The 15,327-nt window shown below is 36.8% G+C and overlaps 2 protein-coding genes across 10 annotated transcripts in view; one reads left to right on the forward strand and one right to left on the reverse strand.

The window, feature by feature from the left end:
• The window catches only part of CUNHXorf58 (chromosome unknown CXorf58 homolog), a 19,725-nt gene extending 14,888 nt beyond the window's left edge, over positions 1 to 4,837 (reverse strand). The window contains exon 1 of the mRNA XM_026075424.1: positions 4,769 to 4,837. Within this exon, the coding sequence (XP_025931209.1) occupies positions 4,769 to 4,780 (12 nt within the window). The 5' untranslated portion in view covers positions 4,781 to 4,837. The remainder of the gene's footprint in view (positions 1 to 4,768) is intronic.
• APOO (apolipoprotein O) overlaps positions 1 to 15,327 on the forward strand; it is a 55,224-nt gene that overhangs the window by 362 nt on the left and 39,535 nt on the right. For 7 of the 9 annotated variants that reach the window (XR_003255140.1, XM_026075431.1, XM_026075426.1 and 4 more), the window contains exons 2-6: positions 198 to 266; positions 4,792 to 4,902; positions 8,145 to 8,264; positions 12,094 to 12,148; positions 13,211 to 13,306. Coding sequence is in view for 8 of the 9 variants with exons in the window: in XM_026075431.1 (XP_025931216.1) it covers positions 198 to 266; positions 4,792 to 4,902; positions 8,145 to 8,264; positions 12,094 to 12,148; positions 13,211 to 13,306 (451 nt within the window). In the remaining variant the exon portion in view is untranslated. Of the gene's footprint in view, positions 1 to 197; positions 267 to 2,912; positions 2,935 to 4,791; positions 4,903 to 8,144; positions 8,265 to 12,093; positions 12,149 to 13,210; positions 13,307 to 15,327 lie in introns of those variants that run through there. The other 2 variants (XM_026075433.1, XM_026075432.1) reach the window with 2 other exon arrangements.

The raw sequence follows: 15,327 nt of genomic DNA on the forward strand, positions 1-15,327 counted from the left end.
CGGGCCGGGCCGGGCCTGCGCGAGCCCGTGAGCGGGGCGGCGCGGGGCTGCTCGGGGGCCGCGGCGCCCGGCCCCTGCAGTGGCTTGTCTGTCAGCCGCTCGCTTTCCCTGTTAAAGCGAAGTGTTGTTAATCAGTTGCGTAGACTCGGTGCTAAACGCTCTCACGTTGTTTCTAGCTAAGTTTTTTCGATTTACAGCTAAACATTTGTAAAAATCTGCATTATCCGCTGACAGCTACGTCCAGAATAGTTTGGGGAGCATTATCTGTAAGTGTGGCAAGCTACGAGTCTTACATTTGTTGCAGTCGCCTAACCTCTCAGTGATCTTTCAGAGTGAGTCCCAGTCCTCTCTTCTTTTACAAAAAGAAAAAAATGGCGCCCCCCTTCCTTTATTTAAAATTAAGTCTTTATTAGGCACAGCAGCATGGAATTGTGATTTAGTGTTACTTTTTTACAGGGTTTGGATTCATATAGCTGCAAAGTTCCTTGTCTTAAATGTTTTTTAGTTTTTATGTAGGTTGTCAACAAAGTCTGTGAAAAGGAGTAAACTTCCGTGATCTGGGCTTAAATCAACCAGCAGATGGGTTGCCTCAGAGGTCTTTGCCTCGGATGGGAAAAGCCCCAGACTGCTGCAAGCTAATAACAAGTTATGTAAGGATCCTTATGTAAGGATTTGCTCTCAGAATTATGAGAGTTCCATAAGTGATACTGAATTCTACATTAAAGGGATCATATGTGTCCTGGTGATGAACTTCCAATACCAAATTTTAGTAGGCACATCAAACCTGTTAGACATTATTCATATTATTCAATGGAAAGGTGGTACATTCTAAGAAAAAATTTTGTTTTAAAGAACATTGAAAAACATAGAAACGAAAGTTTGTTCTTTTTCTGATTCCAGATTTTGTAACTTCAAACTACGTTACAGTCCAGTAATTAGAAATTGAGCTCCCAGGTTGCTTTCTTTTTTTTAGGTGCATTACTTGTTAGTTTGCATTAGCTTGGGTATATATTTGAAATCTATTGTAGGGTTTTGTGTACTGTCATAATATTGCTACTCTTATACAGTCATTGCGGTTAGGCAAACTAGTGCTTAAGGCCAGCCTGATTTCTGCTGCTAACAATAGGGAAGGGGGCTTCTTGTTCTTGATATTTGTGCTTCAGGTAAAAGGAGTGCCCAAGAGTGGGGTTTTTTTGTTTGTTTGTTAGGGTTGGGAGACAGGAGGAAGAAGGGAAGAGAAAATGCAGCTGCTTCTTATGTTAGGGCAAATATCACCCTTCACAAAAGTATAATTACAGATTTCCTTCCTTTTACTCTTCCTCTCCCCCAGTTTTGACAGACTGAGAGTCACACTAACAAGTGAACTAAGAAAACAGACATGAGAAAAAAATAACCAAAGTTCTACTTAATCTTTCGCTCTTTTTTTTCCTGTTCATATTGAGAACTAATAGAGGATTTATTTTTCCCATAGGTTTTTTAAATTAGGAGTTTAAAACTTTGAGAAGAAAACAGTAAAGCAAAAGAATGAAAGATGAAATATGATAGGCTTTTTCCCACCAGTTTTGGTATAGTTTGCCTGTAAGTGATCTGGTGCTTACAGATAAAGTTAAACCCTTCAGTTAGAAAAAGTAATAAACTTTTTTTTTAGTTAATGAAAATACAGAACATTGCCTAGAGAGAATGTCTACAGTCCTTTCTTGTTATCAATTGAATAGATGTAAGACTGAAGCAAATTGAAGACAGCTCCATCAAAAAGTTTTACTAAAACGATTGGTTTAGTAATACTCTTCTTCAGAATTAAGAAATGAGATCCTAAAGTGAAGTTTGGAAATGGAAAATGGAACAGTTGATCTTTCACACTGCAGAATAAATGTTTTATTGTGTGTATATAGCACTTTAGTACTGATTATTATCTGTCCTGTAAACTGCAGCATAGGTTTCACTTGAACAGCGTGCTTAAGGAGAGATTCATCTTGCACTTTCAGTTGTTACTTCCATTTTGTTCTTTAAAATGTAAATACAGAACCCTTGGAAAATGTCTGCACTTCAGTATTATGATAGTATAAATGGTTCAAGCTTTCTGTTTGAGTAGTCCTGTGGTCACTGACAACTGTTTGGGAGACCAAGGTGATGCCATTCTTATGCTCCGCTGTTAGAGTGTTTGAGACATGTGCATATTTACATAAAACACTCAAATGTTTAAGGCATTTGGATTTACTACTTTTGTTGGTGACATTTAACACCATTTACGTTATTAGAAAATTATGTAAACAGAAGTAAAAAACACACCTCCTGTTTAACACAGTAGACTCAATTTATTTTTCCTAAATGGAGGTGATCAGTAATGAATTATACCTTTAATTAAAGTATCATTTTACAAAAGATGTTATTGCTGTTGTTTTTTGTCAGTTTATTTTATACAAAAGACACTTGTAAAAACATTAAATTGAAAATGTAAAAACTGTGTGCATGCATATAACAAATGTTTGCTATATTCAGATCTTGTCTCTGAATGACTCTGAAGTTGTGAGAGGTTTATTTTAAAAGCCTTCCCCATTGCTAACATCTTTTGAGTGTAGTATATGCCATTGATGTAATAGTTATTATAGCACAGCTATTCTTAGTTTATTAGAGTTGTTTGAAATTTAGGCTCACTTGTAATATTTGAACTCAACTTGGCAGTTCAGATAATTGGTAGGTGTAGTTTAAATACATTTGATGCTGCTTTGAGGAAGGTGAATGGAGTAGATGAGTATCCTGATGCCTTTTCTAGATGTGTTTTATTTTATTTTTAACATTAGAAAAATCACAACAAGTAATATTTTACTGAAAACATTTTCAGAATGAAAATGCATTTCAGATTTTTGCCTTTTCAGTGAAAGAACAGTTTTGCAGTGAAATAAAAGAGAGAAATAGATCCTACAGTTAATAATGGTTAGTGGCATTCATGTTTTTGTCTTGGCTAATTAAAGTATGTGAAAAGTCTTTGTTTAAACAAACATTATTAAAGATTATTCATGTCTTTCCTTGACTGTGAAACAGAGCTGGTCTGGTTGTTGTGGTGTTTCATTATATTGCTGTGATAATGAGTCCATAAATACAAGTAAGCAAAAACTTCCATTTTAAGCAAGTTTTTCCATCCCTTTTGGTCCATCAGATCCCTTACATCTTTCTGAAAAACAACCATATGGCCTAGTTCTTATGTGCTATTTCCTTGCATATGAGCAAACATTTTCAGGAAGTTTGACAACTATATATTCTAGTTTTGAGTTTGAAGAGTCTCTTGGTTTCATTTAATGTTTAATAAATATTCAATCTGCAAAGCAGTGGATGAAACTTGAGTTGCAAATACTGATCTGAATACAATAAACAGTCTGAATAAGTTTAAAGCTACTTTCTAACAGTTCTGCAATGGGCAGAGACAAAGTTTCAGACTAATCCTGTTGCTAGGTCAGTTATAATAACAGCATGAAAGATGCATTGATTTAACATGGGCTTCCGTTTCACAAGCCGTTAGGTCACTATAATATCCTTACTATCCCTGAAAAGGAAAAGGTTTTGCTGACTTCTTCTTCATCCCCTCTTCCCTGACCACACATTCCTCTGGTGCTCATCAGACTGTTTCATGAATAAGTTCAATTTACGAACCCCACAAAAAGCTCTCCACTTCTGCAGGATTAATCTTTGCTGAATTAGTGAGGTGAGTTGCCTTGCAGTGAAACCCTCTGGTCACTAACGGCAGGGCAAGGGAAGCAGTAGGACTTCCCGTGTGGAATGGAGGCCACAGGCATCTCCAGCTTGACGGCTGCAAGCCATTAGATTCCCTCATGCTGTAACGTGGTGCAAAAAACCACAGGCTGTTGTAACTCTGCACAACTGAGATATATGTTTGCCAGTTTAGTAACATGAAGACGAGATATTGAAAGGTCTTCTATTTTAACTGCCTTCTTGAGTTAAGCATTTGCTGTTAATAGGATGAGTATTTGTTGGAAACTTTTTTGTGTGTTCTTGATTAGTCACGCATCTAATTTTTTTTTTTTTGGTTAAGACATTCTCTTCTGTTAAGAAATACAATTTAACATAGATCCTGAATATGGGGAAAATTATATTCACCTTCTATATGGTGATCGTGTTGTGTGTGATTGAATCTGAGGCATTCAAAAACAGTCAAGTATCTGTCACGATGCTAGCAGTGCTGTAATTCATGTCTCTCACATAAAAGTAGGAGACAGTCCTAAAATTCTTAAAATCACTGATTATGTGCTGATACTTTCAACTGTAGGTCTTCCTCCCCACCCCCCTAATTCTAGATGTAGACAATAACTAGAAATAAGATGCTGAATTTTTTGGTATTAGCTGCAGAAAATAGATGCATTATGGACTTTCATAAAATTGCTTAAAATACGAATCTCAAATTAAGTAATATAATGTTCTTAGTATCCATACTGGCAAAGCTGGTTGTAATTGTATTTCAAGTGAGAGAAAACAGAAGATCTTTTTGTGAGGTGAAAACTGAGATTAACATTTATAGCTGCTCTCTCCTTTAGCCTTAAGCTTTTCTAGATACCTTCTGAATAATTTGTGTGTTATCATTTGAGCACCCAAGAGTGTTAGGTTGAGTACTGCCGACCTCCCTTTCTCCTGAATTCCAATCATCTTAATTTATCACCTATTACCATATACTGGAGCATAAATATTGTCTGTATGGGATGTGTTCAAGCATGTTGCCATCTTGTTTGGACTTACATGTCACTTACATTACACTTACATGTCCTCTCATGATGTTTCTAGGTAATTCGACTGGGAGCCACCCCTGTTAGCCTGGGCTTGCTCTCTGTCCAGGTTTATGCTTCCTCTTCGGAGAAGGAAACTTCCAAAAAGGAGTTGCTGAAAATTAGTGAGGTAAGTATGGTTAGAACCCTAGTGCTCTTCTACCTATGGAGAAATATTTGCAGATTTCTGAAAGACCGAATATATTTTGAAGAGCAAATGTGTTTGGGTATGTCGCATGAAAGGGAGGGGTGGAAGGCCCTTCCTTATCTTTATGATTTAYGTTTGCCTGCCAGAGCCCCCTGTTTGAGGACTTTCCYTGGGTCAGTTTCGCAAAGTAAAAAGAATAAGATTTTATTAAAGCGACAGATACAACAGGTTCGGAATTGCCACTGATAAATGCACTTGCTGCTACAAATTTTCTTTCTATGAGCTCAAACTAACAATTAAGCGCTTTCGATAATAATATATTTTCCCGGGTAACGTCCGACATTTGTCGGAGGCGCAAGTCTTACCAAAGAGGCGTCCCTGTTTGGGGGAGGGGAGAAGGAGGCTCGCTCGTCAGCAATCTCCAGTGAACAGGTCRGGGGTTCAGTTTTCTTCCCTTCCAAAAACTTTAGTGAGCTGTCCTCTGTTTTATAGTTGCTGAAGGTGGGATGTGGAAGCGCGGCAGACATACTTCATTGGCCAGATTGCCATTCGCGTGGTTGTTGGGGGTATGCCGCCCTTATTTACATATCGTTATGCAGCAAAGGGCATGTTTTTTAATATGGTAAGCAGGGATAATGAGGCTGGGGGTACTAGAGGTCAACAGTTAGTCTGTGAGCAGCAATTATTTTTTGGGATGCAACCCTTTGTGGTCAGGGGCGGACTGTGATACCTCCATATCGCTCCCTCCTCCGCCGTGCAGCTGGAACAAACTGTCTGGCCTTCACCAGCTAGTTCGTTACTCATGTTGCAAAAGGGTGGTGTGCTTTGGCTGCCACGTACTGTTTTTCCCGTGTGCCCCCTTATCTTTCTCCCTGAATTCTCTTGTTCCCACAGGGTACATCTCCTTACCTTTTGTGTATCCTTGCCTTTAAACTCAGTTCTCTATTTTCAGTAACAGAGAAGTCAATATGGTGTTGCATTTGATGACCTCTGCTTGACAGTGTCAACTTGCTCACGTGCAGGATCTTCTTCATACGTTAAAGCTTTCTGTTCTTCATTCAGAAATTGTCTTTTCACCTTCACAGGTTTACCTGGAGTCATGTTTCAAATCCACAGGAATATCTTCTTTGCTTTTTATCCAGATCATGCCATGTATTTTTATGACAAATACTGTTGTCAAATTCTGTTAAAATTTCATTTATGTTCTCAAGTGAAACAGCAAAACCAGAAACTTGTATTTTTAAAAGTGCAGTAATTAATTCTCTGTTTTAGAAACAAAATTTTTTGCCTGGTAATGCTTTAAGTATTGTAGCCTACAAGGCTACACTGCCTCCACAAAGAATTAAGTCAGTTTTCCTTGCTTTGCAGCATTAGGACCTAAGTAGCAACAAATATGAAAAGTAATGGTAATTTAAACCTGTCACTCAACTGTTTCCTTAAGATGTTTCAGATGTCTTGGTTATATCACAATTACAACTCTAAAACATCCTGTCCTATCTCAAACTGTAGTGTAGTTACTTACCAGTATTGTTGCATATGCTTTTAACAGTCTCAAACGTTAAAGAGAGGTATTTTGTAGTTCATAACTAAATACAGCCTTATATCTGTGAGAATTTATAGTTGTTTTAAAAGTAGTGTTAACATTTTAACCCAAGCTAAAGTGTTGTTTCATGAGCAGTGGAATTATATGAAGCTTATTTTTCTGTAGACTTGGGTCTTTTGGATGTGTCTGCATCAGCAATTCACTTGCATAGTATGAAAAGAGCAATAGCTGAAGCAGCCTCCTAGCTTCACCTCAGAGGAAGAACTTTAGCTTGGGTCTTTGTGTGCCCTGCGCCTCCACTGGCATGAGTCAGTAGTGAGGCAACAGTCTGGCATTACACATGTGCTGCATGATCGGCTTGGCCGTCAGCTTCAGTAAAGCAGCATGTGCAATGGTGGAGTTCTGGCCGCCTTTCTTAGCATTCACGGTGTTTACGCTAATTTGGATCTCTACTCTGTCAGCTGTCTAGTTTCATCAAACATATGGGAATTTAATCATCTCTGAGACTTCTATCCATGTGTCAGGCTTGTCTGTGAGGTTATCTAACAGGATCAAAAGTTGCTAGTGGGCAACTGATTGTGATTATGATTGCCAGAGATAACCAGATTTCCTAGGGAAATGAGATTTAAAATGATTTTCTTATAAAATATTATGGGGAATCCAACTGTGGAAGTTGTCAAATTATTTTTATGTACATGTCACTGTATCTCTGATTAAGGTTAACTTTTTTTATTATGATAGATAATTGTTTCCAACTTACCTTGAAAAAGAGTGCTAACTGCACTCTGAAGCAACAATATGTTGCTTCAGTATAAACATTAGTTTACACTGAACTACAAAATGTAGTATAAACTTTTATACTAAACATTAGTATAAAATATTAAGAGTTTTAACAAATGGCCTTTCTATTTTTATCTAAATTTTGCTGTTCCACTTCAATAATATAAACTTTGGTCTTTATTTTTTTTAGTGGAATACTACAATCTTAAATGTGCTCAGGTAATCGCAATAAGTACATTGTGTGTTAAGTCCCAAATACAGTGTGTTAGTATTTATTATGTGAAGATGCCCATTGCTCGTTAGGTGGATGTTACAGTTCCTGTTTGCTCATATCATCCTTTTGGTGCTGTTAATGCTGTCAGTTGCTACTGTGGTTAATGACTGCAACACYGGGATGTAGTACAATTAAACAAACAAAGAAGCTGGGATGTAGTTCAGTAACAAACAGCCACATTTGTATTGGATGTGACCTTGGTTAGGTAATGACTTTGATTCTCTAATAATGGCTTGTGCAAATATAAGAAGTGATTGATTGTGATTTTAAAGTTCTAGTACATTTAGTATGTTAACTGGGAACTAGAAGTGCTGATTAAGACTAGAAACATTTCTTGCAATTATGTTTTGAGTTCTTATGAAACTAGTTTAACATTAATTTATAACCTGTGACTTGGATCATATAGCAGCTACTTTGGATGAATTGCACAGCAATTAGAAGTCATCTTCATCCTAATGTGTAATTAAACTTTGCTCCTAATAGTTGTCTTACAGCTGTACCTGAATTTTTATTATGCGTCGTTTACGTAGTAAGCACCATGTTCTCTGGTTAGAGACTTAGTGCCCTGAAGACCTTCTTGCATAATTACACCTTTGTTTTTAACCTCTTGTTTGCTAATATTCACAGCTGTCACTCTACTCCTCTCCAGCTCGTGAGACTAAATATGTGGAAAATCCACAAACCCAATTGGAAGAAGGGGTTTCACATTTGCGGCATGTTATGGAGCCATACACAGCCTGGTGTCAGGTATAATGGTTTTGTGTTAAATGTGGTAGTGATTTGGTGATAAGGATTGAGCCAGGATTTTGTTTCTAGATACAGAATTAAAATATTTCTGAATGGAAAAGAAAGAATTCCTTTAGAAATAGTCATGAAAGGATTTGAATTTATAAGAATTTTTAGATAGCAGCAAAGTATTTTTAGAAAAATTAATTAGCTTTAAAAGTATTTTTCCAAAATTTTGCATGATTAAAAATTTTGCATGATTCAGCTCATATTTACCTCATCCTCACACAAAAACTAGAGTTTCTTTCCACTGTTTTGCTCAATTAAAACCCTGCTTTTTCACATTCTTGTATGCCTCTAAAAGAATTAACAAGTATTAGTTAACTAGAGCTCACAATTGCTATCTGTAATAATCCTTAAGCTGTTATCTTCTGTAAGGTAGTTAGGGGGAAATAGTTATCAGTAAGGGAAATAGGAAAGTAGATTGCTTGCAAGGTTGATGGTGAACTTTATAAACTAAAAATCAACTGTAGTTGCACAAAGCACTTTTGTGTGTATGAACAAATCTAAGTTTTTTTTTTTATTTTGTTTTTTCCACAATAGAAAAAGCTTATTAAATTTTCTGGGGGTCTTGCTTCAGGTTCAGGTTCAGTGATGTTTGTTCAATGCTTTTTTAGGGTAACTTTACCTTAAAGTAGAATTTCTGTGCAGAATGYGTTACAAAGTTATTTGAAATGCATTCAGCAATCAAACTAAATGTTGGAAATCTTCAGCTTTTTGATTAAAAAAAAAAAATCTGTTCAAGTACACAAACATTAATCACTTGAAGTCAAGATAACCCTTCTGTGGTAGGCTTTAAGACTGGCTAAATAAAGAACTCGTTAAGGACTAGTGCTCAGGCCCACAGTTGTTACTGAAATGGGATTTGGGCTGAGATGAAGTCCAAAAGTATCATCTTCAAAACCAGCACCTGAAAGGTGTGTTCTGTACAGTTCCTTAGCTGCCCACGGGTCTGCTTCTTGGCACACTCAGAGCAGTTGCCAATCCCACTCTTACACAGAAGCCTAAAGGTTTATAGTATCTCAAGATATGGGAGAACTGGATTTGGTACTGTCCTGTGACTGAGAAAGATAGGAGAGAGTGATTAAATTTGCATTTTGCACGCTCAAAGAGGATGCCATAAAATATCAGGCAGTGTGTTTTGGGGCAGCAGTAATGAGTTGTCCTCACTGCAACTGTGACAGGGCACAACTGTGTAGAAAATAAATCGGTATTTGCTGAACCAGAATTTTGAGGGAAGGAACATGACTCACCAGCAGAGAGAAGATCCCTAATCACTACTCGGTGGCAAACCTGGCTTCTAGGCCTCATCCCCAAACCTTTTTATGTATTTTATTGGGTAGCATATTTATACTAGTGTAACCAATCATTAATACAGAAATAGTCTCTGGAGCATAGAGGAAAGGCAAGGTCTTTGTAATCTAGGTCTAGACTATTGTTACTAGGTTACAGAGTTGTATAATTGCTTTCTTGCTCTCTTCTGACCCAGTGAATGTTGACGCTTTTTTAACTCTGTTGTGCTGGGGAGGGTGTTGCATGAAATATCTGATCAGGTAGTCTTAGCTTTTAAAAATGTGCTTCCTTCTATTTTCTGAAAAGAACATGGATCTGTATTTTTTTTAAAGGAACGTTGTGGGCATTGAACTCTGAGCCCTCTAGATCATAAATACAAGTCAGAAATAAATGTTCCCTGTAATCCCTAAGCCTGAAGGGGCAGAAGGGTGGATGGCCCTGTCTTCTGGTCTGTTCTTGGCAACTTTATGTGATTCTCTGCTTCATGTGCTGGCTGCTGTGAATCCTGTTCTTGCGCTGCAAACTGCTCTTCCTGTTCTGTACAGAAAGCCGAGATGTTGAGCTTAGGGCTGTGGTTCCTGCCTAAACGTTCTGTGTTGTGGTGCTAACCGTTAATAGTACCTACACCTCCCTGAAGAAATATCCAGGGCCGTTCACAGTCTAGTTATGTGTTGCTAAAGTGCACATCAGCAGGGTATAGGCTTCAGTTTTGAAGGTGAAGGGGGATGTTCTGCAGTATCACTAGAGCTCTGACCTCTTTAAATGCCTGTGTTCTGTTTGGTTGCCTCTGGTAACTGTAACTGGGAGTGAAATTTGAGAAGAGACTAGTTACCTGGTTGGGCTGATTGCAGGTAAGCTCTGTACAGTGCTTTACATCTCACTGGCCTGTTACTTTATTTGCCCTATTTTTGTCTACGTGGTAGTCATTTGTGCAAGATGTGCTCTTCTCCTCAGATGACAGATCGTTTCCTCGCAGTGGTTCACTGACTCATTTTGTGAAGTGGGCATGTAAACTTCATGGTTTTGGGGTCATCTTGCTTGCTTAACTATCGTCAGAGACTATGGCTTTTTTTTCCCCTCAGCTACTTTAAAAATAGCATTTTAGGTGTCTGTCTCAGTTGTCTTTCAAATTAAAAGCATAACCCAGGATATTGAAATTAGAATTGGCTACATCCGTATACCCTTTTTAGTTTTTCAAAATTACTTGCTTAATCCTAATAGAAAGCCAGTTCAAAATGCAGATGTAGAAATAAGAGTTTTGTGTGAGCTCTGACAGAAGATCAGACTTACTTAGTCTCTGGGTCTTTAGAGTGTGTTTCTCTTTGCACTGGCTTTTAATATGGCAAAAAGCCATCTAGTGTTATGTTGCATCTGTCACATGCTAACTTTTTTTTTTTCATGACAAACTTTTGCTAAGTCACTATTGCCAATAAGGAAATGAAAGTTCTTCTAAAGATACTGTCCCAGTGTAGTAGCCTAAACAAATGCTTTTACTTCCCCATAGATGTAGCTCAAGTGGTATCAAGATTTTTCTGTTCTTTAACTTGGGCATATATGTTTAGGAGTTTGTTCCCTAATTGATGGACAGTCTTGTACAGTCTGCCCAAAGAATAAACTGTCTTTGCATAATTAGCAAGGTTGCTCTTATTAAGATTTATTTCCGCTTTGATAAAAGGTAGTGTGATTTCCACCCCCCACACCTTATACTTTTTTTTTACTGTTTGTCCAAAAAACTCCTAGAGGTAATTCCTGGGGTTGCTGTAGTGCTTCTTCGATTAATTGTTTTGGACACTGTATGGGCATCTTTTTTTTCCAAATCATCTCAAAAATGCTGTTGCGTTAGCCTGAGATACTGTCTCTTGGAAAGGGAGATTTATTAGCTTGCAAAATGAGTCATGTCCCTCTGAAGTGCTAGAAATGAGTTTATTAGTTTTGTATTTTCTTCCTTTGCATTCTTAACTCAAGAATTTTTGCAATACGTATATATACTGAGAAAACTGAGATAATCCTGAATTTCAGGTACTTGATCAGAAACTCAGTGAAATATTGAAGAAGACCTCTACATTTTGAGGTACTATATTTGATCTGTGTCCAAAGACTACCTTGAGAAAATGCTGTGTGTTATGCAAAATGTAATGTTGAGCAAGCCTAAACCTGTGAGTGAAGGGAGGAAGTGGGAATAAAGGGAAGTAGTATTGGTGAGCTGGGTGAAATTAGAACTGCAAAATTGTTCTGTTTTCCTTATTTTCTTGATTGTTTTTGTGTATTAGAATAAAACAATACACAAATTTATTTCCTAGTTTGACCCTGAATAAAAGAACTGCAGCTGTGTTTTACAGACCCAAACAAAAATGCATTATGGGTAAATTAACAAGAGATTTATTTATTTATTTAGGGACCTAAAAATCTTTTTCTTCATCGGCTCGGTGACGATCTGGTAGTTAATGTTTTACTTAATTGGTATCTATTTACTGTTGTTTTCTTTTCTTTTCTTTAGGATCTTTATGCTAAAGCTATGCCCAAATTAGAAAAAGCTGTTGAGCATGGTAGAGGTAAATCAGTTTACAGTTTTCTTTATGAGCAATTTAAAATGCAGGACTGTACTATATCTTATATTAAAAAGGAATTCCATTAAGCATCATTCTACATGAAGTCTTTTGTGCATGTAAGGCTATTTTTCTGTGTGCATTTCCTTTGTGAACCGTCATGACACATAGTTAAAATCTGAGACCTGCATCTATGGATGCAGATCTAGGCATCTAATGCCATTAAAAATGATAGACATGAAGAAAAAGTCTCACAATTTATTCCCAACCAAGAGGAAGCATAATTCAATAGTACTTGCTTGACCCGGCCCTGTAATTGAACTTTCCTGCAATGTTTATTTGTTGTTTCCAGTGTTGCATGTCTTGTTTTTGCTAAGCTTAACTTTATCATTTTGGTTTACCTCCTTGGATCTCCTAAGTACTTTGAGTTAATTCAAAATAATTTTACTTATTTTTGTTTTGAAAGCATCTTTTCATATTTTGCCTCCTCAAGACTGAGTATGGATGCCAGCAGTTACATCTTTAGAGCTCATTTCAGATCTTGGGCCTTAATCATCTTTTCCCTAAATTTAACAGTCTGTCTTTTGAACTCCTCTGTGTGGAAGGTTTTCCATAGTTTGTTTCCCCATCGGACCTCCACATGAGAGCATCCTTCATTTCTGCTATGTCTTTGTTTTGTTCTGTCATTTATTTTTTATGTTGTTTCACTTAAACTAATTCTTGTTTACGTGTAAACGTAAGAATCCATTTTGTAAAGGTTTTTATCACCAACTTGAAAAAGATATAACTGAGATGCAAAAGAGCAAAACAAAACAGATGGCCAGAAACAAAGGCAAATCTTCTATGAAAATTGGTAAACACAATATGATGTTCAGTTTCATTCATGTGTCACTAGAGAAGATCTCAAAGGCTTTGAATTTTATGCCAGCAGTTCTAAAATGTGCGTGATAGTTAAATGTGTTTTGATAACTCTTTGTGTCTTGTAACAATTGCCAGCATGTATTGATGGTTCCTTATCGCAAAAACATTCACATTACATTAATGCACTGTGTTCTGACTTCCTTTCAGAGGGTTGTGAATTTCTCCAAAATCCCCCTCCTGGGTTTTATCCAAGGCTTGGTGTGATTGGTTTTGCTGGAATCATTGGATTGTTTCTTGCTAGAGGTAAGTGGGGAGCCATTGAACTGATTGTGTTATGATTTGGGGTAAATCACTTATCTGTGGGATTTTGGGGGATCCTAATTTTTAACTGTGAGACATGAGATCTGACTTAACTGTTAAAAGGATGTGTCTACAGTGCTCATCCTGTTATAAAGAAACTTCATGTAAAAGGTGCATAATATCCATTCATTATTGTTTATGAATCTGTATTTGTTACTAGAATCTAGTCTTTGGTCGTTTTCAGTTAGTTTATTGTAACAAAAGTAGGAAAAGATTTTTTTTTAGACTAAAAATCTTTATAATTGTTTAAGTTCTTGATCACGTATGTCACTGTCAATAACTGGAGAAATAAATTATGGTAAAATACAGAGGTTCCTAAACTATGATACATGTACGATTTGTTGTATATTCAAATCGCTTGAAAATATTGTGCGTCCAGGTGCAGAGCTGCCGCAGATCGTAATAGCCAGCAAAAATACTTGTGAACTCTGGGTATAGTATAAATACAAATGTATTTTGTGATGCAGAAAAGTGATACAGCTAATTTCATCACACTAGTTGAAGAAACAGTAATATGTTTATGCTTTGACAGAAATGTGTGTTTTAAAGAATGTTAATTATAGAAATGTACTTTGTGTTTGTAGTGAGATATTCTTAATACAAAAAATATTCTTAATGAGGTAACACAAGAAAAAAAGTTGTAGAATTTAAATACTAGTGAGGACTTGCTTTGGATAAAAATACACCTTAATGGACTCCATATGTGTTGAACAAACTGGAAATGTGTGCTTGGCTATTTAGAAATGGCAAACATTCTGTGAATGCACCATCTCCTTCCACCCCCCAAAATTTAATTTTCCAAAGATGATGCAAAGCAGTGCAATTTTTTTTTCCTAGCATATATATTTAAATGAAAGTCAAGGTCTCCAGCTTCTCCCATTTGAAGTTCTTTCTCTTTGAGTTCCTTCTTCTTGAGTTGTTACGTGATTATGAATGAAATTCGTTTCCAGCCTTTAAGTGTGGCAAAATTATGGAAAAAAGAAAAGCAGTCTTGGGACTGGATCTGAAAGATAAGAGGAGCCTAAGTTTAATAAAAGTAATCCTTTATAACATGAATATCTGATTTGTGAGTCTTTTAGGATTGGAGCCATAATTTATTAATTTTATCTGATTATCATTGACAATACTGGAGAAAATACCTGGACTGTTATTTCCAGAGAGTATTCCAGCTGTAGTAGGAAGGATTGATTTTGATGCTGCAGAATGTTAGAACCAAATTTCCTCTTTTTTTTTTTTTTTTTTTTTTTTTTTTTGGGGGGGGGGGGGGGAGGAGGGCTAGGGACTAGGATTGGCTTTCCTGGAAAAATTGCCCTCTTGGAAGGTACAGATAAATAATTTCTTTCAGGTCTAACCATAGCACTTGAGGGTACTACTGCTCACTAGGTAGAAAGTATTGTTTTCATACTTGTCACGTGAATATTTTGTAGTCATCCAACTTGATTTAAAATGCTCTTGAAAGTAATTTGTTTTAACCTGGTTGACTTGCACTGGAAGAGATTAGGGGGTATTCCTGAACTCCCCTCAGATGGGTATCTCCAGCGGGTAACAGGCTGCTGGAAGGCAGTACTCTCTTCAGCTTATAAATTTATTCCTAAAGTGATACTGTAGTTGTGCTCTTATATACGATCACTAAGGAGGATTTTTCTATTTCCAGGAATTAAAGCAAAAGTGTAATTTATCTGGTTGTAAAGATGCAATGAAACTCTCCTTTTCTGTGCTTCCTTATAGCTAATTGGTACCAAGTTCCCTCTTCATGAGACTGGCAACATCACTTTATGAAAGTCTCTCTAATCTACCATTAGCAGCTTCTCATCTCATCATGAGAGTGTATTTGTGGAAACACCACATACTTCTAATACACATTTCCTCTTCAAAATTAAGAACCTCTTTATTAGAAGTAAATATATCTTTGCATATAGAACAAGCTGCACTACAAGCAAGGGAACTACTGAAGCCTGACTCCT

Source organism: Apteryx rowi, unplaced genomic scaffold (assembly GCF_003343035.1).
Source record: "Apteryx rowi isolate R43461 unplaced genomic scaffold, aptRow1 scaffold_403, whole genome shotgun sequence".
NCBI lineage: Eukaryota > Metazoa > Chordata > Aves > Apterygiformes > Apterygidae > Apteryx > Apteryx rowi.